Consider the following 27980-nt stretch of genomic DNA (forward strand, 5'->3'; position numbering starts at 1 on the left):
CTGATCTATGTTGCCTGGTGGTTTTGTGCAAGAGCAGCTAGTCGGAGTATTTTGTAAGCCGCTGATCTACTGAGATGTTAATGCACGGCCGTCTGTCAGGCTTAGGAAAAATAACTTGAATGGAAAAAGACGCAGCCAGTACTTTGGACTAAAATGATTTTTGAGGTCAGTGAAGAATTAGCAGTCAGACGTCAACAGAAGAATGTGGAATTCCATCTCTGAAAGCAAAATAAATGAAATAACCAAGCAGAAATTCAGTCTAATTCGATGGATCTCAACTTCAGTTACAACCTTGAGAATGTAGAATTAGAATTTGTGATTAGCAACAAGAAAACATGAATCCACCGCAGCTTGTATTAATAAGCTGCAGGGGGCCACGTTTCGTTCCTGTATGACCACATGTTCTACCAGGAACACTCACTGTGGCACCAAGCTCAAATCAACTCAATCTCAGAAAATAAGCTCAGTGTACTTGAGTGGCTTCCACTGTCACCAGATCTCCATCCGACAGAGCATGTTTGGGACGTTGGAACAGGAGACTCTCATCCTGGACGTGCAGCTGACCAACCTGCAGCAACTGAGCGAGGCGAGTTCCAGCATGGAGACGTTTCCAGCCCCCCACCAGCCTCAGCAGTCGAGGCCTGCATTATATTCAGCTCGCCACAGGTGCAGCCAATTAAAAAAACACAATGAATCCCAGGTAGCAGTGAAGGAATCCTAAAACCAGCTCTGTAAGGCCAGCGGGAATCCAGAGGGATAGAAATGCTTAGAAAGTTCCTCTGGAGGAGAGAGCAGCATGTTGAAGTTCATGGTGGCAGAAAAAGATTTGGAAAAGCAAATCAATTCACTTCCTGTCTGTCGGCTCCAACTGATATCGCCTAAATACTGGATTTTCGGATATGAGCTTTATTTAAAATGTCCTGTAGCGCAGTCACTAATTTGTTGTATTATATTAATAGTATAATATAGTTATTTTCAGAATATTAACAATAAAGTACGGCATACAGAAATGCACCTGAATCTGAAGTGACGGACACCTCAGGAATAGAAATAGTTGCTTTATTGTCCCAAGAAAAACATTTAGCTGATGGCTTTCCTGCATGTAACATAATTATGCTCATGGATATCCAACCTATAAAAAAATAAGTAACAAAAACAATAAATGCACATCTGATTTAAAATGTTCTCATTATGAATGAAACATAACAATTATTCTAGTTCTTCTAGTTTAGAGCCACTGATCATGAAATACATATTAGTACATTTTGAGTTAAAAGCACATTCATAATTAGCATACAATGCCTTTGTAGCATTCACTTTAAAAGTTCCCTCTCACTTTTTCACTTTATTTACTCACAGGTACGGTGACCCCCTGCGTAGTGGCAGTTCAGTATTCTCAGACTGTTCTCTGGAGTGTAATTTAACATTTTTTATGAATAATCCAAATATTCATGGATCTTTCAGTAAAGCATATCTAAAATATTTGGAAAAATGCAGCTTGGGAAGCTGAAATACTTGCGTCACTGCTATTGGCCGATGTCTGCAAAGCAGCCAATCCACGATCCCTTTTTATTTTTTTTCATTTTTGTTGCTGATTGGCTGTAGCCTCGAGCTGAGGTCAGGAAGACCGTGGCCATCAGCTTCAAGTGCTAAGATAATTTCCACTGTGTGGATCAATGCACGTTAAGGTATATTTGATGTTTGAACATGCAGTGGTAAGTGTTTTTAGAGGATGTCTCAAGTATTTGTGGATTTCAGCTATTCGAGGGCGGCGGTGGTCAGTAACCCCCATGGACTCTTCGGGTTTACTGTATAGACTTTACACTGCAGTAAAACAAAATACAGTTATGTATTCCTGTGGATACAATTAACAAATGATTATATCACTTAGTCAGGTAAAAGACAATGTAAATGGAGCTTACCCTATGTGAAAAAGTAATTGTTGCCAATAGCTAATACCTTCTATCAAGTGTTTGCTATTTAAGGTAATGATTCTTTTCCTGCATATTTAGAGTCCAGTCTGAAGGACCAAGCTCAACAGACTGGACTGTAAAGCTGCAGTAAAGAAAATGCCATATAAGTATGAATACGCCCTACATACTTATATGTGTATGTATAATTCCTCCATCAATCTCAGCAGCTCTTAGCCTAAACATTAGTCAAATTAGAGGCCACCTTTATCAAAACATTTAGTTTAATAAACTACTTTGAGTTATGTTTTATACTGTTTTTTGGCCTTTTGTGACAAACTTGCTCATTAGAATAACACCTGGCATTAAGGTTTGAGTATCCAAAAGTGAAATAGCCAAAGAGAAGCATTGAATGTTTTTTTTTTTTATATAAATAATATTTATTTCATACGCATACACATGAAGAAAAAATATAATGTGACCCTTTTTCTGTTTCTGTCAGGCCTGAGTGGAGTTGAGTATTTCTGAGATGTTAATGCTTGATTCTGCGTTTGTCTTTTCTTTCCTTTTAGTGCGCTACAAGATCATGGATAATGGCCACCTGCTGATACGTGGCATCAAGAAGGTCGATGAAGGAATGTATAATTGTGAGGCTCGTGTTATGGCCAGGGGAGAAATAGACTTCCGGACGATAAAGGTCATCGTTAATGGTAAGCACTCCATCTGCGTCTACTTTAGCGCTCAGCATGAGCGCTTTCCCAACACGTCGCTAGTTTGCTCATAATGGAGGGATGTGATTAGGAAGACTGTCCGTCAGAGGAAATTTGCTCTTTTTACAGCTTAAGATGTGGCTCGTAATATTCTGCATCTGTCCACCTGTCCTGCTCTGGCACTCGGTCTGCTTACGGTTTGAGAAAAGCACACGGATGTGTTCAGCCTCACCCTGAGCCTGTGGGAACGCTGCTCTTGATTTTTTACTTTCCTCGCTCTGTGGTTTTTGATAATTAGATGGTGGCTCCGCGTCAGCTTTTAGTCCAAATCACCCCAGGCAGAGGTTCACAGAACGCCGAAGGATTTTTATCACAAATATTAATCAAAACCTTAGGAGTGATTATTAACATTACCCTGCAAGCTGACCTGTAACTTGCTTTCCTCTAACTTTGTGTCTTCTTTCCGTTTCAGTTCTTCCCACAATCCGTGCCAGGAAGTCTGAAGTCAACGCCACAGCAGATGTTGGTGAATCTGCCCTGTTGGCCTGTGACGCAGACGGCTTCCCTGAGCCCACCGTTACCTGGGCGCAGTATGCCATTTTCCCTTTCCTATGAATGAAATCACTGTCAATAAGCATTGGCTTTAGGTCACATCAGACTACATAAATATACTGTGGGGAAACCAGCTTTTCAAGGTTCACGTTGGGGGGAAAAATGACTAGGTGTAGTGTTTTTAAAGTCACACTCCTCAGCTTCAATGCTTTAATAAAGCAGCTTAACACAGTTGTAGATTATTTTGAAAGAGACAAACTAAAGGCCGTCACTGAAGATGATTTGATGTTTCCGATCTTCTTAATCAGAAGTTTAGTGGAAGGAAAAAGAATATTTAAAAACACAGATCTCTACATAAAATGGGTCTATCAAAGAAATTGGGTTTCACATTTTTAATTGAAGTAGTTTAAGTAAATTAGCTTTTCTTTGTTTTATTTATTTCACTGCAACTGTATATGATTATCAAAAACCAACAAGAAGGTACCATTAAGGTTCTCTTTCAGTCATTTGTTGTGTGCTCTTTACATATTGCATCTCAAATTACTTTCACAAACTTGTGTGTGTTTTCATTTTTGCAGTAATTAGTTTTAAAGAAAATAATTTAACTCGCTACTTTTGTCATTTGATTTTTGTGAGATAAGTGAAAAGAATAACTCAACTTCATCCACACATTCTGTAATAACATGGTCGTAATCCCTACTAATTGTTCTAAAACAGATGAACAGAAATAGTTTAGTTTCAAGGCTTATGGAAAAATAGATATTAGAAGTAAAGATTAATCCAAACCACTGCGGTCCAGTTTTCTCTGTCTCAGTAAGAGCTGTTTTCTTTGGGCTGCCAAAGGTGTTTGAGCAAAAGTCCTGCGAAATGAACCTTCTGCCTTTTTCTTTCTTTTCCCACCTCTACAGTAACAACATCGTCCTTGAAACGGGCGACAAATACAGCTTGAACGAGGATGGTTCTGAATTGGTAATAAAGGAAGTCAAAAAGGTGGATGAAGGAGATTACACTTGCATCGCCAAGAACAAGGCAGGAGAGAAAACCGAGGAAGTCAGCCTGAACGTGTTCGGTAAGAGAATATCTCCATTCCCTTGCGTGTTTTTTTTTTCTCTCTCTCTCTCTCTGTCATTCTGGCCTTCCCTGTCGCATTCATTGACATTTACTGCACACTCCTTTCACAGCTTTTCCATTAGCTGGATGTCGCCGTACACAACATGAAGCACTCAGCATGCCCCGTTGAAAAGTGATTAAAACTCCCTTCAGGTCATTTTAAACATGTATCAGTGTAGACTTTTACCCTAGAAGGCAACTAACACTGATTAAAAAAAGCTCTCTTAAAGCTTTAGGCCCCCTAATGCTAAACTAAGCTACCAAATAGATGTTTGTTTTAAATAGGATAATCAAATATGAATTGAATTTTTAAATACACCAATGTACTAAATTAAAGAGCTATTTCTCTGTTTATGAGACATTTGGGTGTCACCTAATCACATGTAGTTTCAAATCTGAAGGAATTTGATCTGTAAAAACCAAACTGGGTTATTTGTGTCATGAAGCTGTGTGGTGCGGGTTGGTGAGGCAGACGCTGTGGGCCCAGATGAGGTGAATAATGGAAGTTTAATGATGAAAATAAGTCCGGCAACAAGAAGCAGGCACAAGGAAACACTGACGGAACATAGACGCTAACATTGACGAGGACCCGACGAGGAACAAGGAACACAGGTGGAGTTAAATACACGGGAGGGTAATCACAGAAACGAGACACACCTGGGAACAATCAAGGGGAGGACAGGACAACGAAGAGACTAAGGACACAGAAAACTCTAAATAAACACAGAAAAACACAGATCCTGACAGTACCCCCCCCCTCAAGGGCGGCTACTAGACGCCCAAAAAACAAAAACACAACAAGGGTGGGCGGAGGGGCGCTGGACGGCGGGCCAGAGTCCAAAATAACAAAAAACAACCCACCATTGCGGGCGGAAACACGGGAAGGGCCAAGAGTCCAAAAAGAAACAAAAAACTACCCACAGGGTGGGCGGAGGCAAAGGAGGCGGGAACCACGGAGGTGGTCCGGCGGTCGTCCGCGGCGGCGGGAACCACAGAGGCGGTCCGGCGGCCGTCCGCGGCGCTGGAGGCGGGAACCACAGAGGCGGTCCGGCGGCCGTCCGCGGCGCTGGAGGCGGGAACCACAGAGGCGGTCCGGCGGCCGTCCGCGGCGCTGGAGGCGGGAACCACGGAGGCGGTCCGGCGGCCGTCCGCGGCGCTGGAGGCAGGAACCACGGAGGCGGTCCGGCGGCCGTCCGCGGCGCTGGAGGTGGCGATGAGTCCCGGGGGCCGCCCACAGACGGCGACGACGAGCCCCCCGAGGCAGGGTCTCTGGTGGAGCACAGGGGGTCTCGGTCGGAACGCTGGGGGTCTCGGTCTCGGGTGGAACGCAAGGAGTCTCGGTCTCGGGTGGAACGCAGGGAGTCTCGGTCTCGGGTGGAACGCAGGAGGACAGGGTCTCAGGAGGAACGCAGGAGGACAGGGTCTCAGGAGGAACGCAGGAGGTCAGGGTCTCAGGAGGAACGCAGGAGGTCAGGGTCTCAGGAGGAACGCTGGAGGTCAGGGTCTCAGGAGGAACGCTGGAGGTCAGGGTCTCAGGAGGAACGCAGAGAGTCTGAGTCGGAACGCAGAGAGTCTCGGAAGGAACGCTGGGGGTCTGGGTCTCAGAAGGAACACTGGGAGTCTCGGAAGGTGCGCCGGCTGGAACGCCGGCTGATTCGGCCTCGGGTGCGCCGGCTGGAACGCCGGCTGATTCGGCCTCGGGTGCGCCGGCTGGAACGCCGGCTGATTCGGCCTCGGGTGCGCCGGCTGGAACGCCGGCTGATTCGGCCTCGGGTGCGCCGGCTGGAACGCCGGCTGATTCGGCCTCGGGTGCGCCGGCTGGAGGTGAGCCGGAGCGGAGCCTCGGGGCCGGCTGCGGGGGCGAGCCGGAGCGGAGCCTGGGAACCGGCCGCGGGGGCGAGCCGCAGCGAAGCCTGGGAACCGGCCGCGGGGGCGAGCCGCAGCGAAGCCTGGGAACCGGCCGCGGGGGCGAGCCGCAGCGAAGCCTGGGAACCGGCCGCGGGGGCGAGCCGCAGCGAAGCCTGGGAACCGGCCGCGGGGGCGAGCCGCAGCGAAGCCTGGGAACCGGCCGCGGGGGCGAGCCGCAGCGAAGCCTTGGAAACGGCCGCGGGGGCGAGCCGCAGCGAAGCCTTGGAAACGGCTGCGGAGGTGACAGCTCCGGAAGGCGACGAGGGGCCGGGTCCACCGGCGGCTCACGTCGCTGTCTCCGGGCTGACCGTGGAGGTGGCGGCTCCGGAAAGCGACGAGGGGCCGGGTCTGCCGGCGGCTCACGTCGCTGTCTCCGAGCGGGCAGCGGAGGTGGCGGCTCCGGAAAGCGACGAGGGGCCGGGTCTGCCGGCGGCTCACGTCGCCGTCTCCGGGCTGACAGCGGAGGTGACGGATCCGGAAGGGGACGAGGGGCCGGGTTCACCGGCGGCTCACGTCGCTGTCTCCCCCGGCGTGAGTAACGGCGGGGGCCGAATCCGGAGGGCTTTGGGGTGGGGACTGGTAGCATCTGGCGTTGGCTAATCGCCAGGGTGTAGTCCGACACCAGTCCCATCTCTTCCAGCAGCAGCGGAGATGGCAGGATCTCTACGTCCTTGTAGAGATCCCGCTGAGCCAACTCCAACTGCTGCTGGAACCATGCCTCCTGGTCGTGCTGGGCCATATGCTGCATTCTCACCGTTCGGTATGTTCGGGTCCTTCTGTCATGAAGCTGTGTGGTGCGGGTTGGTGAGGCAGACGCTGTGGGCCCAGATGAGGTGAATAATGGAAGTTTAATGATGAAAATAAGTCCGGCAACAAGAAGCAGGCACAAGGAAACACTGACGGAACATAGACGCTAACATTGACGAGGACCCGACGAGGAACAAGGAACACAGGTGGAGTTAAATACACGGGAGGGTAATCACAGAAACGAGACACACCTGGGAACAATCAAGGGGAGGACAGGACAACGAAGAGACTAAGGACACAGAAAACTCTAAATAAACACAGAAAAACACAGATCCTGACAATTTGTACAGTAAACATAAATTGTTGAAACATATTTTGAAGGCAAGTATTGATGGCACTGATAGAGGGTTATACTTGGACTGAAATGTTCTCAAGAAATCTTTCGACTTTGATTTGTGAAATAAGGGCAATTTTATTTTATTTGACATATATTATACATGTATGACCGAGCAGAGCAGCGTAACATGCAGCAGTTGGGTGAGATGGAGGAGGAAGCTGAGGCAGAATATCAGCAAAACAAAATATTCTACTGATTCAAAACTCATTTTCTCTTACAACTAATTTTTGTCACTTTTAACAAGTGTGTTATAAAAAATTGTATTGCCAAATAAAAAAATGTTACGTGTAAACATAACATTTTCAAAAACTAATAAGGTTTATTTGGATCATTTATCAGATTTGTATTCATCATAATTCTGTAAGCTCTGCTATGATTAAATCTGTAATTTAGTTACTCATAATTTCTATTTGTTTATTTCTATGGCTTTCTCATATTAATCTAACAATTTTGAATCGTGTTTTGTTAATTTAACAAATTATTTATTAGTTTTTTATTTTTTGTAAAGCAAATTTGTTTTTTTAAAAAATGTTTTTATTTACCTATATTTTGCAAACTTTTCTTCCCAAATGTTTATAAACTTCAACCTAATTAGCTTACACCTGGCTTATTGCTTAAGATCAATCATTTGTAGTTATTAGAGAAATTCAGTTTTGAAGAGGATGGAAAAGCTCTTAAATAAATAAGTGAATAAAGACAATACATTGGTTTATACTTGGTTTGTTTGTCTTTATTTTAGCATTGTAAGTAACTTGAAGCATAAAGGATAAAGTGGAAACAACCAGTAGAAATCTGCTCAGTGTTCAAACATTTGTTTCACCACCTCTGGCTTTCCTCTAATGTCGAATCATCGGACCTGTAGCTTCAAAACTAAATTACTTCTAGACTTGTTTTGCTGCCTCAAGTATCCCCCCCCTCCAAAGAAGGGGCAAATTTAGTTTGGAGAGACGCTAAAACTCTGTCAAGGGAGAGTGTTTCCACAGTGTGAAATCTGAAGAGTAGGCTGCAACAAACTATCCCCCAACCCCCTGCTGTGTCCTGAGCGGAAAAGCATTAATACGTTCTGTTCTGTTTCCAGTGCTGCCGAACATTACCTACTTCAACAACGAGACTGCCTCAGAGTTTGATGAGGAGGTCACCCTGACCTGCGAGGCCTCGGGTGACCCCACACCCACCATCTCCTGGAGATTTGGAAACAGAGTTTTCACTGAAGGAGAGCAGGTACAGCTTGTTATCTTTCACTTTTCTCTTGGTAAGGGGAAACAGTGCTGCCACTAGCAATTCTGTATATGTTTCTCATTATGCACAGAGATCAGAGCATCGTGTTGGAATTTCCTTAGGAATACTCCTTTATTTGACCCTATAGCAGAGGATATAAAATGTTTCCACACCTTTGTTGAAATAGCAAACGATTATGAATGATTCAGACATTTTGTCTTACCATTTTTATGTACCATTTACCTGAAAAACCAATACGTTTCAGGGAAAATGCTAAAAATAGAAATGCTTCAACAACCTGTTTGCATCAATATGCAAAGCCTTAAACTGGCAATTGAGTTTCAGAATCCAATTAAAGTTCAGCTTAATCCACAGTTTGCAGAGAGAACCCAGATTTCTAACTTTTATTTATTCTCCTGAATGATCTTTGGAAAGCACTGACTGTGTGGCTGACTGTTATATAGAAAGCTATTTAAATCAATAAATGAAATGAATAAACTAGAGAAGCAACTGAATGGGCGCAAACGAATGCTTGAATTGCATACCATGTAAATGTAACTTTTAAAAAAAAAGTACATTCTATGCATATTTGCTGAAACTGATACGATGTCGTGACGTTATAAAATGAGACGAACACACGATGCTCACAACTCATCATTCAAGGAAAACCGTTTATCTGTCGTCATCCATGGCCATGCTAACTAGCCTTAGCATTCACTGCAGGCTGTGCTGTGGGGAAGGGTCTGAGAGCGCATACATGAGAGTGATTGACAGCGCTAAGACCCTCCTTCCTGCTCTGATTGGTTGTTAGTAAAAGAGCTTGATTTCCAATACATTTACAGATTGTCTCATACCATGCTAGCACATGTTTGTTTTCTATTTATTAGTCTACAAATATGTAAAAAAAGAAAAACAAACAAACAAAAAAAGACATGCATTTTATAAAAATTATCTACTACAACTTTTTAAAAAAATTCTTAGTGGATGTGTGCAACCAGGATGTTCATTTGATCATTGATGATAATTTTTTTTCCTTTTTTTTTTTTCTCAGTTTTGATTCCATTTGAAATGTTCAGGATATAAAATATGTCACGTCACACAGGTGAAGGATTTCTAAAATGGTTTATCTCATGCGCTGACTCATGTGCGTCACAAACGCCTGACAACAGGGATGTCTTTAATGCCAGTGTTTAGCAACTTTAAAGATACACTAAAGAAACTGACAGAGAGAAATATGTCATTCATCACAGTGTGAATCCATTACAGTTATGCTATTCTGCTGTTCTTGGGCATAATCACTTTGAATGCCTGGTGAAATCAAGACACGGCTCGGTTTCAGCAGAGACATCACAATCATTTAGTCACCACTCTCCTTTCAGTCTTTATTCTGTCTTGAAAATGACTTCAGTAAACTATATCTCCACCGTTTCCCATCCAGCAGGACAATCATCTCAAATTGTCTCGCTTCATTTCGTACACCAACCTGCAATCATTTCATCAGCTGAATTAAACTCCGGAGTCTAACAGCTCTCTACACTCGTCACGGTCTTCTCTGGAATGGTTTTAATTTTTAATAGATTTCATAGCGAATGCCAGAGGCGAGTGTTCAGTTTGCTATAAAACCAATTTCCAGGCAGTTCTGTGCTGTGATACTTCCCAGTGTTAGCACTCCATCTATCCCTGTTCTATAGAGGTTATTAGCTCCTACAGAGGGTGTTTCTGTGGAAGTGCTTTGAGAAGACCCTACAGGAAAATTATGTGTGAATACGCTAAAAAGGTGCAAATTAATTTTGTTGACGTTACTCCTAATTATTGCTTTTATTCAGGTTATTTTTGCCTGCCTGTGCTCATCTGCCAAGTGCTGTAATGACCCACTTTAGAAATGAGTGGGCTCATTTTTTGGAGATGATCATCATCAGGGAAACTAGATTATGGTTGTGGTTTTGATTTATTCATATTTTTAATCGTGCATTTGCTTAAGAGCAACAGTCCTGCAACTTTTAGATGCGTCTCTGCTCCAAAACAGCCGAACCAAATGATTAGATTAGCCCCTCGGCCTGGTTTCAAGTCTAACAAAGGCCAGTAATGAACCATCTAAAAACAGCTGCAGTTCAAATATGACACGGTGCACTTAATTTCAAAATGCAATTCAAATAAACATTTTCAGGGAAGTACTCAAACTCACATAGCAAGACTACTTTGTATCAAATTAGAAAGAATCAAAGGCATTTCAAATCCAATTAAAATAGAAAAAAAAACAACCAATTTAAACCAATTGACAAAACAATGCCGCAAAATGCCAGTTGACAAATACTTATCTGCCTTGGAAATCCCAGCTGATTTCATCAATGTTGCTGACTTTGTAGTTTGCATGCTGACCATGCGTGTGGTGACAGTGGAGAGAAATCTCCCCTTCAGTGGGGAGAAACATCCAGCAGAACCGGGTTCAATATGATTAGCCTTTGGGTTCAGAGGACAGGAATGAGCTACAAGCCAAACACAATACAAAGAAGGACTTAACTAAGAGAACTTTCTACAAAGAAAAAAAAGAAAGTACACAAAGATTACAACAATATCACAGTTATTGGCTCTGTTCCAGAAAAAGAAGTGACCCTGGGATATTTTCTATGTTAAAGAAAAACAAAGTATTTCAGCAAAGGCTTCTTCCCAGCAGTTGTTTCATTTGTAAATGTGCTTAAATGAACAGATTCAGTTTTGTGTATTGGTGCCCTCTTACAGTTCAGGAAGTGTTCTAATAAAAAAAAGGATGCTTTTTTGGAGGCTCTGCTGGTAAAACTAATTTCTGTTTCTCCAAACTGAAGTCAGCCAGAGGAAGGTGAGATTCATAACCTCTTTATCAAAAACTTTCTCTCCAAAGAATTGAAACTGTCCCTTTAACAGGTGAGAACTGTAGGTATTATTGCTCTGCATTTTGTTCAGTACACTGCTCACTGCGCTCTGGCATCAGAGTCTCATCCAAGTGTTGTTCCTTATTGAAGTTTGATAGTGTTAAAAAATGTCCGTCACAACAATCTGTCCTGACAACATGTGCAGCGGTAAACAGTAAGAAATATAATCAACCTGCTGCAGACTTAAAAACAAACATCGGTTTGTGTTCCAGCTTATGTAAAACAAAATGGCCGATATAAAATTGTACAAGCAATAAACACGAAGTGCCTTCAGTTTCTCTTGCATCAACAGTTCGGACTGACCAGCTCGACTGTAGTTGGCCACTAAACAAAACGAAAACACAATTTGGCACAAAATAACCTTGAAACTCTTCGTCTTCGAGGCCATTCCGTTGAAGCGTTTTTATCCTGCATCATGAGACGTGATTATTATGTAAATGGTGCTCCACATGACGGAGGCATGAAACGGCAGCTGTGTTATTCTTGGAGCAGCGCACAGTCAGTGCACTGAACACCTGTCCTGTGGCGTCCCAGAGGATGTGCAGATATTTAGGTCACAGTGGCCCACTTTGCTTTTCATGCCTTGTCCTCTGGTCTCCTGTGATGGATGATGGGCTAAAGCTGCAGCATGAATCAAATTTTAATATCGAATTCAGATCTGAGAAATTAGCCAAACGATCATTGGTCTTGGTTAAGACAACGTGCTTTACTGCAGAAAGAAGGTGTTAGAATATTAAGTAAGGACAGAATCATAAAATGTAGTCATCGTATGCAAATAATGTCAGGCAAATAAAAGACAAACTGACATGATAAAAGTAAATTATTTAAAGTAAAATCTTAACTCTACAAAGTTGTCTACACAGCTAGATGAACTAGAACTCAGGCTGTAGATATCTGGTTTCTTGTATACGCTGTTTTTTAGCCTCATTGAGTCTGGTTAAGGCTATGATCTGACCAATGCGATCATGAATGTTTTTGACACACTCACCCAGTGACTGTGGCCACATAGGGACTCAAAACCTGTAGTTGAGTGTCATCAGCACAAGTATTCTCAGAGACATTGTACTCCATAGTGTGAAAGAGTTTGGAGTATGTCCTACTACCAAGAGTAGGACATGGAAGTTGAATAAAAGTGGACAGAGAACAAAACCTTGAGGAACTCCTCATGTAATCTGTGTTCACTCGGATTTCTAACTATTAAATGTCTAAAGCAGCTCCACTTGACCAAGAAGGATTGGAACCAGGTTAGCACAATACCATACAACCCCATCTGCTTCTTGACCAAGGCAGTCTCGGGTCAGAAACCTGATTAGAAAGCACCAAAGAGATAATTTTCTGTATAAAATGCGCACATTTGTTTAAAAATCTGCCTTTTCTAAAGGTCCTGCGGAAAATTCAAGGTTACATACGTGTCTGTAATCCTTTACAACTGTGGTTTAATCCGCTATAGATCACATGTGAAAAAGAAGTACAACCTGCTGGTATTGATATATTGTACAATTTTTATGAAAGTTTTAGTAGGCATAAACGTTGATCAGAAACTTTTCTCCAGATACGAATCTCTAGCCGCCATCATTGGTATAGAATATTCCAGACTTTTAGTGTCTTTGACACAGCTTGCACATCCCCAGTTTTCTCTTATTAACCGTGCAATTTATCACTGCCAGAAAGTGGAAGCAGTCACGGCTGCATTGCACGTTTCTGAATCTTATCTTCCACCTGCACGACAGTCCTCGCCTTGCCCATCGCTGCTCACAGTTGTCAACAAATGTCCCCCATTCACAGCCTGTCACAACCCCCCTTTATTCCTATTTATCACTGTCACAAATGTTTCGATTTTATGTTGGCGCACTCTGAAATTTCCTCTAATCATTTGGTGACGGTTCTGTAATTTCAACTGGATTGTGATTCATTATTAGGCTTCTGTTTGTGACACTCTGTCGTCTGTTTTCACATCCATCAGACTTGAAGTGGACCGTTTCATTCATAATGACGCCCAACAGAAGTACAGTAATTTAACATAACAGCCTCTACGTTTTTTTTTTAAATCAGTCATTTATTTTATTTTATTTTTTTAAGAAAAGCACACCCTGACATCACTGTGAGACTTCAAATTTAGTATTTCCATCGTCAGGTTATATTTCCTGGCCCACCTTGGAAGCAGAGAGTGCTGCTATTAAAGGAAACGCTGATTAGGAAGAAAACACGTCTAAGTGCCTGCAGCGGCTCACCTGTAATTAGTTTCATTGCCTTTTTTCCACAGTGTGGCCAATTCCTTTTTATGGTACATTAATTAATAAGCAGCTAAGAAGGTCCCATTCAGCATAACAGAACTGAGCTCCACTCTGGCGTTCTAACTGGAGCTGGTCGGTCTCCGTTTCCTGCTCTCATTCCCTGATTCGTCCTGAACATACTGTACATCCAGATGGAAAATAAATCTTAACCTCTGATTAATCTTCAATAAAATTAGCCTAACTAAGGCAAGTTGTTTCATCTTGTTTTAGGTGTTTATTCAGTGTTTTTCTTCAGAACATTCTGGATTTTGTGTAAACAGTCGTTTCTTAAGCTTGGTTAAACTTTTATCTACAATGAAGGTCTTACCTGTTTCCATAGAGACTCTTTGTTTGTGCTAACAGTTAGGACGATTTCTGCCTGTGTTTGAACCACAATCCTCAGCAAAAAAATGTGACTTTATAACAGTTTTATGTCGTTTGACAAAGAAAAAAATTATAAAGTTCATTTTTTTCTCTTACTGTTTTATTTGGTTTCAGGTATAGATGCTAGTTTTTAAAAAATTAAGTACACCTTTATAGCAATGAAAACTGCTTTAAAGGGACAGTTCTCATTACTCAAAGGCCTTGTGTACAAAGGCTTTTGTGTACAAGCACAGTTCTTCATACTTCATCTGAAGTGTGGAAATCGTCTCTCATTGACGTAGTCACAAAGCAAAAAGCTGGAGGAGACCTAGAGCTTCTCTCTGCACCCCACGGAGTGGGGAACCTGGTGAGGAAGGTAAATTAGCATCTCTGAGGTTCACTGTAGCAGAACAACAGCAAAGAATCACCAAGTCTGCTTGACAACCAAATATCTGAAGGCTTTTGTGTACTTTGGTTGCTCTGTTTCTCTGTGAATGATCAGTTTTATGTACAGGAATGAAAATTAGACGATCTCTATTGAAAATCGTCTTTTGAGTTTAGCTTAAATAATTCTGCCTTACAGTCAAGACCTGTTGCACAATTTTCTAACTCATAAAGCCATTCAACAGATTTTTAATACTATTTTTAATATATTCCAATAGCCTATGAGATGACTTGTGTACTTTGATGTTTTTGATGTCAGAAAGCAATTTTCTTGGAATTTCAGCGTCCTGCACATGAGACGCGCATTTTGGTTTCGGAATATTTCAGAATATTTCGTTCTGAAATATTCAGAATGAGTGAAATCCATCCTGCTGTCTGTGTGGATCCTGTCTGGAAGCTCATTCACTCCACTGTTTCTGCCTTTGCTTCCTCTGTCTTTGTTCTTCCCAGGCATCTTGGACGCGACCAGACAAATATGAGGTATTGCCAAAAACTTCATAGCCCAAAGTCAACTAATAATACCCTGAACTTACACCTTAGACTCCCCCCCCTCTTACCATTTCCATTGCAGAGCAGAGATGTTGTAATTTAGCCTGCGTTTAATATGCGTTAGATTTTAGCTGTACACTTAATGTGTAGGTCATTAGGCACGTAGTGCAGTTCATTTAATCCAATTAGTTCCAGTATACATTTAGACTTACCCTATTTAGTTGTCGCCGCTTGTTGTTGTTGTCGGCAGATTTGATCTCGCGATGGAGGCGCGATCTGAAAGCAATCTGAGCTATTTTCTCCTGGCCGCGCCGTTATTTCCTGCTTCAGGGTCTGCTCAGTTCTCGGCCTTTAAAATCATTTTTGGGAAATGAAAATAAAGACTCCTGCTTTTTGTTGTAGACAGACCAGGGAGCCGGCGGCATGCTGCTGAATAAACCACGGTCTGCTCTGGTGTGAGCAAGCCGTGAGTTGAACACACATAAATCCTAACACAGTGGTAGAAAACGCTGCGCCTCCTGTTAGGGGCCAGGGCCCGGCATGTTTGGCTTTAACTACACACTTGGGTGACTCTTTCAGTCATTTGGAGCCTGACCGTGAGACAGTTTGTCCAGATGACAAAAATGCCTCACCTTTCCCAAGAGGTGAGGCATTCACCTCTTGGAACTATTTTATTTTATTGGAACTATTTCTTCTAATAGGAAGAACTATTTTTAGTTCTTCCTTCTCCCGTTTTTCAGACTCATATGTTAGAATAATTAGTTAAATTTTGGTAGTAACAAAATTTGTGCTTGTTTTTTTCTGACTGAAAGCATTAAAAGTGGATTAAATCAAGATTGAAGCTGGATAGTAAGGATCATTTGGACAGACAGTGAAAAACTCTGAGGCTTTGGTAGAAAGACGTGCATCCTCTCCACAAACCAAAGGAAAAGTTCTAAATAAGCGACAGACACTAACAACCTCACTCATCTGACTAAAAATACATGTGTACCTCAGTTCAACTAGCATATCATTGAATAGTGAATGTATCTCAGTAATTCAGTTCAAGAAGTGGAACTTGTGTTTATCTGAAAAGTGAGATACTACTTTACTACTCTTAATTTTGATGATTCTGTCATCCAGCAAATGAAAACCCAACATCAACTTTCTCACAAAGTTACAGTATTACATCAGCCCAATTAAAAAAAAAAAAAAAAGCTAACTCAGTGTTCGGTTTGCGCTCCTTCCTCATCAATGAATGCATCAGTGCGGCGTGGCCTGGAGGAGTTTCAGCCTGTGGTTCTGCTGAGGCGTTCAGGAAGCCTCACTGGACCTTCAGGTCGTCTGCATGGTTGATTCTCATGTCTCATGTTTGGACAGAATTCGGACAATACTGCATAGATTTTAAAGTCAGACCAGTTTGCTGGTGTTACCAGCAATATAGTGATTAATTATACTGCTTTGTGTAGAATGAATCTATGTTGAATAAATTCCAGTTTTTTAAACTGAATTACTGCAAAAAAACAAAACGGTTTTCTAATTATATTTACCGCCTGGTAGGTGCATCTGCGTTACTAAGACAGAACTCTTCCTGTACTGTCACCACATGCAGAATCCTAACATCTCTTTATAGAAAAACATACAATTAGCTTCTGACCTGTTTTAATTCATTTATGAACCCGCAGGGCTGTAGATAACCACCAGGATGCTTAAATGATAGAAAATTATGTTTCTGTTTGACACGAAGGAATCCCAGAGTCTGACCATGACCGAGTCACCATGGTGATTATTTCACCGGAGCAGATTTATGGATCTGTGGGCCAAATGTGCATTACATGCAGTGTGATTTAATTTTTAGCGGCGTTTTTTCCCCCCCTCTAAGCCACAACCCTGTGGTCACTCTGGAACATGAGCAGAATATGGAGTTTATGCAGAAATATGTTTTTTTTTTCCCCAGCTAACAGTATTTTTTTCTTGTAAAAGTGTTTTCCATGACTTTTATTTTCTTTATAACTTTTATTTTCTAGATAGTTTGGTACTCTCTGGTCTACATGTCATTTTCTTCCCTTCTAGTTTTGTGTATTTATTATATCGCTAACATCTTTGGAAGCACAAAGCATCTTAATGATCAGATAATAATGCAACATGTTCTGTATTTCTATAAATAAGGTAAGTGATCTCTCCATCAGATGGGTGAAGTATTTTGTATAAATTCTCTGAGAAAAACCATTAAACACCCAGAGACAATCATACCATTTGGTAAGAATCTGAATGAATTTGGTGAACACCTGAGGCCAGTGATGAGTGTATTGAAGAATTGGTTTCCCAGGAGCTGAGCCGGGCTCAGTAGATTCAATTGGTGGCACGCTGAGTGCGGCTAGTGTTACAGGCAGTTTCTGGAGCATCCGACAGTCAGTCACGGCAGCCATTTTAAAGGTTGGCATGGTAGTACATCAGAATTCTGTGTTTTTGCAACTAGATTGTTACAGTACAATCAGATATTTTTGTACTTACATGTAGAAAACAATGTGTTTGAAAAGTAACAAATAAGAAACAAACATGTTTAGAGTAAAAGAGTCTAAACAGGCAATGAATGGTATTTACAGCCCTTAATGGAGATTAATGACTTCACTTTTTGCGATTGCATGAACCCAGGTGGTTGCATTGTACGATCAGCTGGACCCTTAATTTCTGGTAATGTTGTCATATGAGTATACGGGCCGTCCTCTGTGTCCAGTGACCCTCACCAATATGGCTGACTTCACCATCTGCCTGTAACACTCTCTCTCTACTCGCATTGCCACAACTTGTGTCAAATGTGCCAACCAAATTCAGGTCAGCTCTGACCAATACAGTCCAGTCATAAAGTTTGAAAAAATAATATAAACGATGCAACAAGTTTATTTTACTTAACAATTCTCCACTGCTTTTTAAAATCCCAATGAAATACACTGCTTGAGAAACTATTATTGAATGGGTATAAAAAGATCTGCAGGTTCCCTGTACAGTCATATTAGATCCTAATTACACAGTTTGGTTAAATCATATTAATCCTTTAAATTGTTTTAAAGGATCTAAAAGTAAAATAGAGAAAAAATGTTATGCAAGAATGTCTACATCTGACTGGTAGAACTTTTTCTCTGGCTGAGAGAATGGCAGATGACTGGGTTAAAGTATGATTATGACTGATGTGCTATCCCTCTCTGTTTTCATTGTATTTCTAAGTTCACTTTAAGAAGCGAAAAAACTTGACCTTTTAACAGGAGCTTGGTTTGATCAATAATAATCTGCTTGTTAGAAGACACTGGCTTGAAGGTGCTGAATGGAATGTTCATCAACATTAGAAAAGGTCAAACAACCATGAAATGTATTCAACATGGATTTGGATGGACCAAACACGGCTGTAATATGAACTTCATGAGAAGATAGCACAAAATCCATGGGTATCCTTCATCAAAACTGAAGGATTTAGAGATTTAATTAGATTAAAAAGTACTCTAATATCCCAATCATGACATCCACATGTCTTTAAAGAGTCATTGTGGACAGTGATGTGGCTGAGTGTTGGACTACTCTTTTAGGCAGCTGACCAGAAGTGCACAGCAACAAGTCAAGAGAGACAACATTTCCTGTTGTATTTCGTCAGAAAGACTTCAGCTCTTTCTCACGAGAAAGAGCCTTTTGTGCTCCACCTACATCTACTGGATAAAAAAATTATCCTTTAAAGATTGACAAGGAAGTATTAGCATAAATTAAGCATAGATACAGTAGATTGAGCATAGATTAAGCTTCAGTCTACATAAGATGACTTCATTTAGTGGAACACAACAAAACTAAAAGCCACTTTGAATTCCCCCCAAATATAAACATGGGCAAACCTTATATGATTTGTAGGAACATCATATATCCACAAATTAACTTGAAAAAAATCTCAAAACTATAGAGATATTCATGGTTTTGAAAGGATAATTTAAATATGTTTATGTAGTTTGGCAGATGTAAAGCCTTGCTATAACTTGATAGTTAGTTACTGAATTCTTAATATTTGCCTTTGAATCCTGTGGATCTCTAGAGTCCAGAAACCAGCAAACAGAACAGAGAAGCACTTGTTTAGTGCCAAGATGGGTGTTTTTCAGAATCTGGTAAAGTTCTGGAAGAAATAATTTCTTCATATGGCGGATGGTTCTAACGGTACTCCTCAGACATGAAGAATCAGAAGCCTGTTTCTAGGATATTTTAATTTAGTTTGCCAACCTAAGCCTTTAAAATGCTAATTTCTCTCAGAGGAAAACATTTGAATAAATAAAAAAATCCAATTAGCGAGGTTCTTTCTGTTTTTGAAAAAAAAAAGTTGGTTTCATTTATTGTTCTTAAATTACATCCAAACATCCATGACCCCAAAGAAGCTGAGTTAAATGAACGAATACATCTCCAGCTCATTTGACCCAAGGCTCGGACTGTAAGCAGGGATGAAATGTGTTTTCAATGTTTTTAACTCTGCTATTCAACAAGTTACATTTTCAGCAGAGCAGTTTCATTTACGTTTTGAGGTTTTTTTGTGATATGTTTTATAGAATAAAGTGAGAAGATTTTTTTTTGAGTAAATAATATTTAAAAGTGCTTACATGTTTATTAACCTCAAAAATGACCAAAGAAAGAAAATCCAAAGTTTGGTAAAGCCTGCATGATGATGTTATGGCTTTAAAAGTGTCACTGACACCATAAAACCACAAACATGATTTAATGCAGCAATAGATTCATTTTAGCAACAAACTCTGTATTTTCTGTCCTATTTTGCTGAAAAGAATTGTTGAAATTTATTTCTGCAGGTGTTTTGCGAGCACAATGGTTTTTTTTCTTCAGTGCCATTTGAAATAATATACTGTTCACCTCTGAAACAAAATCCCATGAAAAAACGTGGCAGTCCGTACCGTTACTGAAATCAGTTTAATGTGGAATCAAAGCTGATAGATTTACATCTCTTTTTTGCTGGAGCCGATAAATTAATTATTTTTAAAAGGTCTGCCCATTCACTTCTGTTTCTGCAGTCTCATTAAAGTATTATTCTCCATTAACCTTTCTGTGTTTGCATTTAAACAGCCCGCCTGGTGCCAGGGAGACAAGATTAATGCTGCCCTTTTTAAAATGTTTCAGGACACTCCTTTAGATCTTTTATTAAACAAGAAAATATTTATACCACATGTGCATCACATTTTCCTGCAAAGCAAAAAAAAAAACCCAGTCATACTATAATTCCAAAACTGAAAAATATGGATAAATAAATATAAACAGTAACGAATAAAGCTCAGAGTGTGCTTGAATTATTAATGGAACATTGTGGAAGCTGGAAGGAAGATGTATGTCTCCTGCTGATGTGTGGGAAGAAAAGTCGTTACTGTATTTATAACTGCTGGAGTTTTTGTGCAGCCGTACCATTATTATTCAATTTATATTGTTCTGTTGTATGTTTCTTTGCTACTGGCTGCTGTAAGTTTTGCTGCGGAATTTCGCGGCTTTCAGGACGTCTATAACAATGAACCTCTCCGTGTTTATATAGACTGCAGATGGGATGGAGAGAGAGGGAAAACAGGCTGCATCACTAAGCACCGTGATGTACAGCAAAGATCAAGGATCAGGCCAGGTGCATTGCTCTATTATAAAAGCGAGTGGAGTACTTTGAGTAAACTCGGTTGTCAGATGCACACCTGTGCAGGAGCTCTGAGTCCTCAGCAACGCGGAATAGCAGCCAGGGCAATAAACAGGATCCTCTAATGAAAATGAAAGTGGGATTTAACAAGCTAATTTTCCTCACTGCTTTTATGCTGCTCCGGCTGTAAGTATGCAGCTTGTAAACCTGCAGAAAGGCCTCTAAATAAGTAGGGACGCTAATCAACTTCAAGAGTTTACTGCTTGGGGCTTTTTAAAACTTACTGACTTCCAGTTTAACTGAGGCGTAATTTACTTAGAGCCCCTTATGAGCACAGATAGATCCATACTGTAAGGGATTTGACCAAAGAATGGCTACTCGGTGCTTCTTTATTTAAAGGTAAAGGTAAAGGTAATTTTATTTATATAGCACATTTTCAGCAACAAGGCAATACAAAGTGCTTTACAGGAATTAAAAGGAAATACAAACAAAATTAACAAACCGAAGGAAAGAGCAAAAGAATAAAAAGAATCTAATAATGTAGATTAAGGTATATAAACTAGATACTGCTATCCAGGGTTGCTATAGTATACGTAAGTATCCTCTGGTCTAATTGCTTTTCTGGTTTGGAAGAATAGGAATATTAAATGTACTATTATTTTTTACACTTCAGTTCTATTGTGAGGATTTGAATCCGCTTAACAGCAATTTTTAAATCCATTTCGGTCTAAAATGTACATTTTTGGTAAAAAGACAACCTAGTAAAAACTCCAGATTTTGTACATTTTGTGCAGGTGTATATTTAGGGTCTTTAGTGTACTCCTCGTATTTGTGGTTCTTAAGGACCTCAAGCAGCATGAATGGCTGAAATCCTCATATACTTCTGACTTCTCTCTAAAAATGTTTACAACTGCCTATTTCAATGGTTCAAACAATATATTTACCTTAACATGCATTGATATACACAGTGGAAACCGTCTTTGTAATACTGCAGAAGCGACAGTAGCGTCCATTGTTTCACTCTATTTCCCGTCTTGTGGGGTACAACCAATCAGCACCAAGGAAAATGAATGGCACTCCTGGATTGGCCACTTTGCACAGAAAAATCTCTGAATACTTAACCACGAATAGGCGGGGATCCACTGTGCTTAGTTATTCACAGACGTTTCAACTTCCATTTGCCCGTTGTTCAGCGTCTGCCATGGTGGAAGCTGTGGTGTGAGCTTTTGCACACCCATATCTAAAGCTTGGTAAAAGCCGGGTCAATAATGTGCTAAAAGTTAAAGTGAAGAGGAAAACATAATATTTATGATTGTGGTGGTGTTGTAACTAATGCATCTAACATCAGTAACTTCAATCCACCATCAAGTCAGTCGACATTAACTCAACAGGTCATGATGTCTTTGCACAACTTTTGTTTGTCAACCAATCAACCAAAGCATCACCTTACTTGTTGCCCTCATCTCTCGATTGTAGCTGGTTTCTATTGAAGTCACCTGTTTTTATGTGTGTATAATTCCCTATGTGTTTTTCTACAGAGCCTTGACAGGAACGTTGTAGTACGAAGCCATGCGCGGGTGTCCTCCCTCACCCTGAAGAACGTCCAGTTCACCGATGCTGGCCGTTACCTCTGCACTGCCAGCAACTCCATCGGCGAAGACAACCAGCAACTGTTCCTGGAAGTGCGCTGTGAGCCATGCATCTTTTTCTCTCTCTTCACTCCAGTTCATAAAGAAACACCTGAGTCATTTATAAATACAAATAATTCATTTATTGAATCGTGTCATGTGATGGTCCAGGGAGCTTTTTTTTTTTTTTTTTAAATCAAGTCAACATAAACGAAACATACCTGGAAATAAAAATCTTTGCATTTGGTATCTTAACACTTTTAAGTGTTAGTTTATTTTGTAGACCTGAAATAAAATCACAACTTTAGATGCAAATAAGGACGTAAACAGGAAATAAAATTCTTTCCCAGACCAAACAAATGAAATGGGAACATTCCAGTTTCTGCTCACCTCATTTCATCAAGATAAATGGTTCAACAGCGGGCTGGGTCAGTGGTACCACTGTGATTTGTTACCAATAGAAACAAAGACCCACTTTCCAACCTCTCTTTAGGGATCCGGTGCCGTTTTTAGGATTTAACCGCAGTTTTTTTTAGAACGAGTCCTTTTTCTTTTGATGCATGTAAAATGTCACTGTGAGAGTTGTGGATGACTTGGATTGGGCACTAAACAGAGAGAATTTTGGTCAGGGATGATTTTACAGGGCAGGATTGCCAGAAGATTCATCCAGAGATGATGAAGGCTGACAGTTATCCAGCTACGGAGGGATCTCTTCTCAGACCTTCAGAGATACTCTGGGGGGTTTGACCATCAAACTTTAAATTCAGAGACGCCAGGGTACAGTAGCTTTCATCCTGTCAGAAGAACAACAATGAACCAGATCTTTACCGGGGTGAACCTACTCAAGGGGTCATGGTAGTTTGGTTCTCATGTTCACATGTGTTTTGTGGATCAGAGAAAGGATTAGGATCCTGTTCTTTGAGGAATTTTCTGGAGAATCTTGTAGAGCATTTGGCTGCAGGGATGCTTTTAAAAACTTTTTGGGTGTGTCCCTCTCTTTGGCACTTAGTCGAACTAAGTTTCTAGCACAGGAAACAAGTTCAAATGTGATACATAGCCTACAAATGTGATAGGCTAAGGCTATGGATAAGGATAAGAAGGGTCTGGTTTGGGAACTTCTGGGTCACATCTTTGCTTTGTGTGGTACAGTTGGCATCTTCAACCCCTGTCTCTCAGCATGCCCCAAAGCGGTTCACATCTACTTCACAAGTGCAAAAGGGCAGTATGAGAGTCACCTCCTCCTGCCTTAACCAGAAGACTTCAAGTATTTGGGTGTCTTGTTCAGAGTTGATAGAAAGATGGAGAGGGAGACGGGTAAACTGACTGAGGCCATATTAGCAGTAAAGAGACCATTGTGCCAAGCTGTCATGGTGAAGAAAGAAGCAAAGCCCTTTGACTGTTTACGCTCGGACGCTCACCTACGTGCATGATTGGATGGAAAAGATCCAGGATACAAGAAGCTGAAATGAACTTCCTCTCCTTTGTGATAAAGGTGGGATCTCAACGGTCTTTAAGGGTGAGGAGCTTAGAGTCGAGTCACTGAGGTAGTCTAGGTAGTCTCATACGAATGCCTCCTGGACATTTTGTGAGCATGTAGTGCTGGAAGGAGACCCCAGGGCGGACTCAGAAGGACTCTGTGTCCTGGAAGGACTCTATGTCCCTTGTGGTTTAGGAGCCCTTTGGAATGAGCTGGAAAGTGAAGATGGGAAAGAGGTATCTTAGCTTCCATCTTAGACTGCCTGTTACTCATGTAACTAGACCTCAAACAACTGGAAGATAATGAATCAATTACCAGGATGTGCTGGATTGTTAAAAATCCTGCTGGCTTAATATGATTGGCCAAGAAAGTTTAATCTGATATTGAAATCTATTCCTAAAAGGAGTGAAAAACACAATCACTGTCTAATTGGACTAATAATCCCTGAGCCTATTGTGCTTTAAAGTCCAGAGATGCGATCACAATGCACCATTGATGGAGCTGTGTGAGGACTTGCAGTTAGCCAGTGTAATCACCAAAACAATCAGGCAGCTGAATCAGTGTTGCCAGGCAATTATCGATAAGAAAGGTGCTTTGTTTTGAGTACAGCTCTCACTCCGTGTCCTCTGTCTCCACTCCGCACAATGAAGATGCAATTCAAGTGCTGGGCCATCTATCTGCCACACAGCACGATCCATTTTACTGGGCTGGGTTTATCGAGGTATGCTGCTGAGAGACTGATACAGTAGCAACCTAGTAAAAATGTTTCTCTCCAAGCCTCATTTTCTCAGGTTTGTTTAGCATTACTGTCTTCCAAATTGGTTTTGTGGTGCCAATTTTAATTTTTACAAACTACTCTTTGCCAAATTTCCATTTTTTTAGATCAAGCATTACAAGGGATGCAGCGAAAATACTGAAATGTAATAAATACGATGCTGAATGATGAAGGAACTTCTGGGATTGTGAAACTGAAGATATTTCCATTTCTCCTCTATGCTTTATGAGGCCACTTTGAACCCAGCTAACTATGACTCACAAAAATCCATAGAACTCAGTGGAGACTTGAAATGCTCAAACATTGGCCCTGCATTGACTTTACCTTTAATCCATTGTGTATGTAATATGCTCACTGGAGCCTTGTTTGGGTTTTGTACTCAGGGTTACTCAAGGACCTCTGACTTTACATGTTGGAACGCCAATGTCAAGCATCTGGTTTGTTGGTTTGAAGAATTGGGACTTAAACGTTAAATCACATTGAGTAATTGCTTGAAAATCCCTGGGATTGTGCACAGTATTGATTCTTAACCTGTGGCAGACTTCTTTTAACATAATAAGTGCCAAGAGTGGTCATTGGTTTTCAATTGGCAACTGCTGTCTGGGTATTGCTTTAATAATGGAAATTAATAAGCAACATGACAAAAGCTCCTTGGGTTAAACAGTTAGAGATTTTACAAATTTGTAAATCAATAACAACCCAAATGACGGTGCATACAAGTCGATCATCTCCTGTTTAGGAATGAATCGTTTAGGAATGAATCTGTTTGGAATTTTTTTTTTTTTTTTCAGATGTCTCATGTGCTCTGTATTTTCTTTCTATTCCTTTAGATTCTCCAAAGATCATGGGCTTGGTGGCAGCATACACATGGGAAGGAAACCCAGCCAATATTTCTTGTGAGGTGGCAGCCAACCCCAGAGCCTCGGTGGTTTGGTTCAGAGACGGCATCGAGCTGCCGAGTGCTAACTCAACCAACATAAAGATCTTCAATACCCCGACCATCAGCCTTCTGGAGGTGATGCACCAAACATCTTTGTGTTTCTTGACTTTCCTGATGTACATAAGCATGAAGTAATGGGGAAAAAAAACAGATAAAAAAGTTTTCAGCTTTTTTTTTTCTGTCTCTTAGATCACACCTGAGTCCCAAAATGACTTTGGGAGCTACAACTGCACAGCTACAAATGTGATAGGCTCTGAATCCAAGGAGTTCCTTCTAATCCAAGCGGGTTGGTTCACTGAAAACACAAATAGGGCTTCTTAACATGTTAATTTATATGAACAATGAATCAGTGCAATAAAAGCAAACACTGCAGCGTTCAGCACAGAAGACTGTTAGAATCTGCTACAAGGAGCATCCTCAACAAGCCCGACAAGTTAGGCATCAGCCAGTGAATGCACAGAATAATAATAAAGAATGAGTTACATTTATCATCCATTTTTACGATTGAGAGGACGGCTGTAGAAAAAAAAAATCTGCTTTGTCTCCTTATAACTAAAAGGATACATTATGTTTGTTTAAGAAAGGTGTGAACAGAAAGTAAAATTGCGATGCTCTTTAGATGCTCTGCAGCTCCGTCTGAATAGCAGACAGTGAGAAAACCACTGAAATCACAGCAGGCTCTCGCTCTAAAGTCTTTTCTTCTCCTCTGCTGTGAATTTGGTCAGTCCTAGCTTCATTCTGCATGCAAATTGCTTTGGAGCCCTTGCAAACGATAGGTCGCTCAGGATCTCTAAATGGTGTGTGGCCGAATTAATTGTGGTGACACCCTCGGTGCCATTGTGTAATATCCTGTGGGCTCTTTGAGGTAATTTCCTTGCTTCGCTGTAAAACTTCATCAGTATGACTGAAGTGGCTTCCTCCAGTGGCTGGCCCTCCCTGCTTTCTGTATGTCTCAAGAACATGCACACTGAAAAAAAGAAAGAAAAAAGTGTTGGATAATTAAAACATTTAATGTGCTCGAGGTTACACGTTGGAACCCCTCAGAATGCAAACATCAGCAGCAGCTCTAGACTGTTTACATAATTCATTTAAAATTCTTTCTCTGCACCATTTATAGCTGCTAAAGAGGCTAATGTAGACTGTGTTCAAACAAGATTTAAACCCTAAAGCCTCTCTAGTGCCCCCTAGAGATTACAGCAATTTTCGCATTGAATATGACAATTATTCAAAGGGAACATATTGTAGCAGCTGTATGAATATTAAGCTATAAAGAAAAAGCATCAGTAGGTACAGAGTGTTTCACATTAAACTGTGTTCATCAGTTGGTAGACTTTTTAAAAAATATATTATTAAACAGATACAAACAAATGCATGTTCTGCTTTAGAAGAGACCTGTACTACATTAGGAAACAGACAGTGCCTTCTGCTTTTATTTATTTATTTATCTTTTTGGAGCAGCTTAATGTGCAGAAAACTTTCAAAATGACAAGTCCCACAATTTTTGGTGCCCCGGCTGGTTGCAATTTGAGCAGGCCCCCAGGACAGCACCTAGTTCTCTCCTCTGACATTTCACAAGGTTGGAGCATACAGCTAAACTCAGTTCAGCTTATTTGTATAACACCAGTTCACAACACGTGTTATCTCAAGGCACTTTGTAACAACAACAAAAAAAAAGGAATAGAAATTTAAGTCCAATTAGTTGATTAAGTTAAGTTTATTACTCAAATTTGTTTAAAAAGCCTGTACCGAGTCCTCCTGGATGTAGTCAATGACTTGTGTTTTGTCATTGACTTTACAGCAATCCCTCGCATCAAGCATGCAAACAGGAGGAAACCTCCAGCTAAGGATCTTTGTTCATTCCTCTTCCATCATCCTGCATCCACTCTGATTTCTTTTCCTCAGATTTTCTAAATAATTTATATCTGTGAACTGAGATTTCCATGGAAGAAGGTTGTTCTAATTTAATAACTTTTCTCTTCTATTTTCTATTTATCTGCTGAAGGATCCAGTGATGATCCAAATACCGTTTTTCTGGCAGAGGCCATCAGATTTTTGTGTAAAATTACTTCATGGTCTCAGTAACTGTAAACAAGCTTTCCAGGGTCGTTGGCAGGGAACTGGCCCACAGAGTACCAACTCCTCCGTCATGCTTTTCCACACATTAGTCATTGGTTTTCAGAAAAATGTCAGTCTTCCAATTCCAGTTAAAGTCCTAATAGCATCTAGCAAACTCCATCTGTTTACGTTTGTCATGGTAGGACAGAAAAACTCTGAGATAACAGCTTGACGTTTAGATCAGATGTATCGGTTGTAGTCCTCTGCAGTCCTCAAACCGTGAGGCGTGAAGATGTTTTCATCCTGCTCCCTGTGTGTGGTGGAAAGATCATTCAGGCTTGTTTTATTAGCTTCAACACACATCCACCTTATCTGGATAAGCATGTTCTCTTATCTTTCCCAACTGTGTAACCACTTAGCGGTGTGCCAGGCAAAGAAGTAGTCATGGT

At 41.0% G+C, this 27980-nt stretch overlaps 1 protein-coding gene across 14 annotated transcripts in view; it reads left to right on the forward strand.

Moving 5' to 3' along the window:
- The window catches only part of ncam1a (neural cell adhesion molecule 1a), a 293926-nt gene that overhangs the window by 213930 nt on the left and 52016 nt on the right, over nucleotides 1-27980 (forward strand). For 7 of the 14 annotated variants that reach the window (XM_032575748.1, XM_032575749.1, XM_032575754.1 and 4 more), the window contains exons 5-12: nucleotides 2483-2620; nucleotides 3093-3210; nucleotides 4081-4241; nucleotides 8413-8555; nucleotides 14992-15021; nucleotides 22195-22345; nucleotides 25367-25551; nucleotides 25666-25762. In XM_032575748.1, coding sequence (XP_032431639.1) covers nucleotides 2483-2620; nucleotides 3093-3210; nucleotides 4081-4241; nucleotides 8413-8555; nucleotides 14992-15021; nucleotides 22195-22345; nucleotides 25367-25551; nucleotides 25666-25762 — 1023 coding nt within the window. The remainder of the gene's footprint in view (nucleotides 1-2482; nucleotides 2621-3092; nucleotides 3211-4080; nucleotides 4242-8412; nucleotides 8556-14991; nucleotides 15022-22194; nucleotides 22346-25366; nucleotides 25552-25665; nucleotides 25763-27980) is intronic. The other 7 variants (XM_032575756.1, XM_032575750.1, XM_032575757.1 and 4 more) reach the window with 1 other exon arrangement.

This window comes from Xiphophorus hellerii, chromosome 11 (assembly GCF_003331165.1).
Source record: "Xiphophorus hellerii strain 12219 chromosome 11, Xiphophorus_hellerii-4.1, whole genome shotgun sequence".
Taxonomy (NCBI): Eukaryota; Metazoa; Chordata; class Actinopteri; order Cyprinodontiformes; family Poeciliidae; genus Xiphophorus; species Xiphophorus hellerii.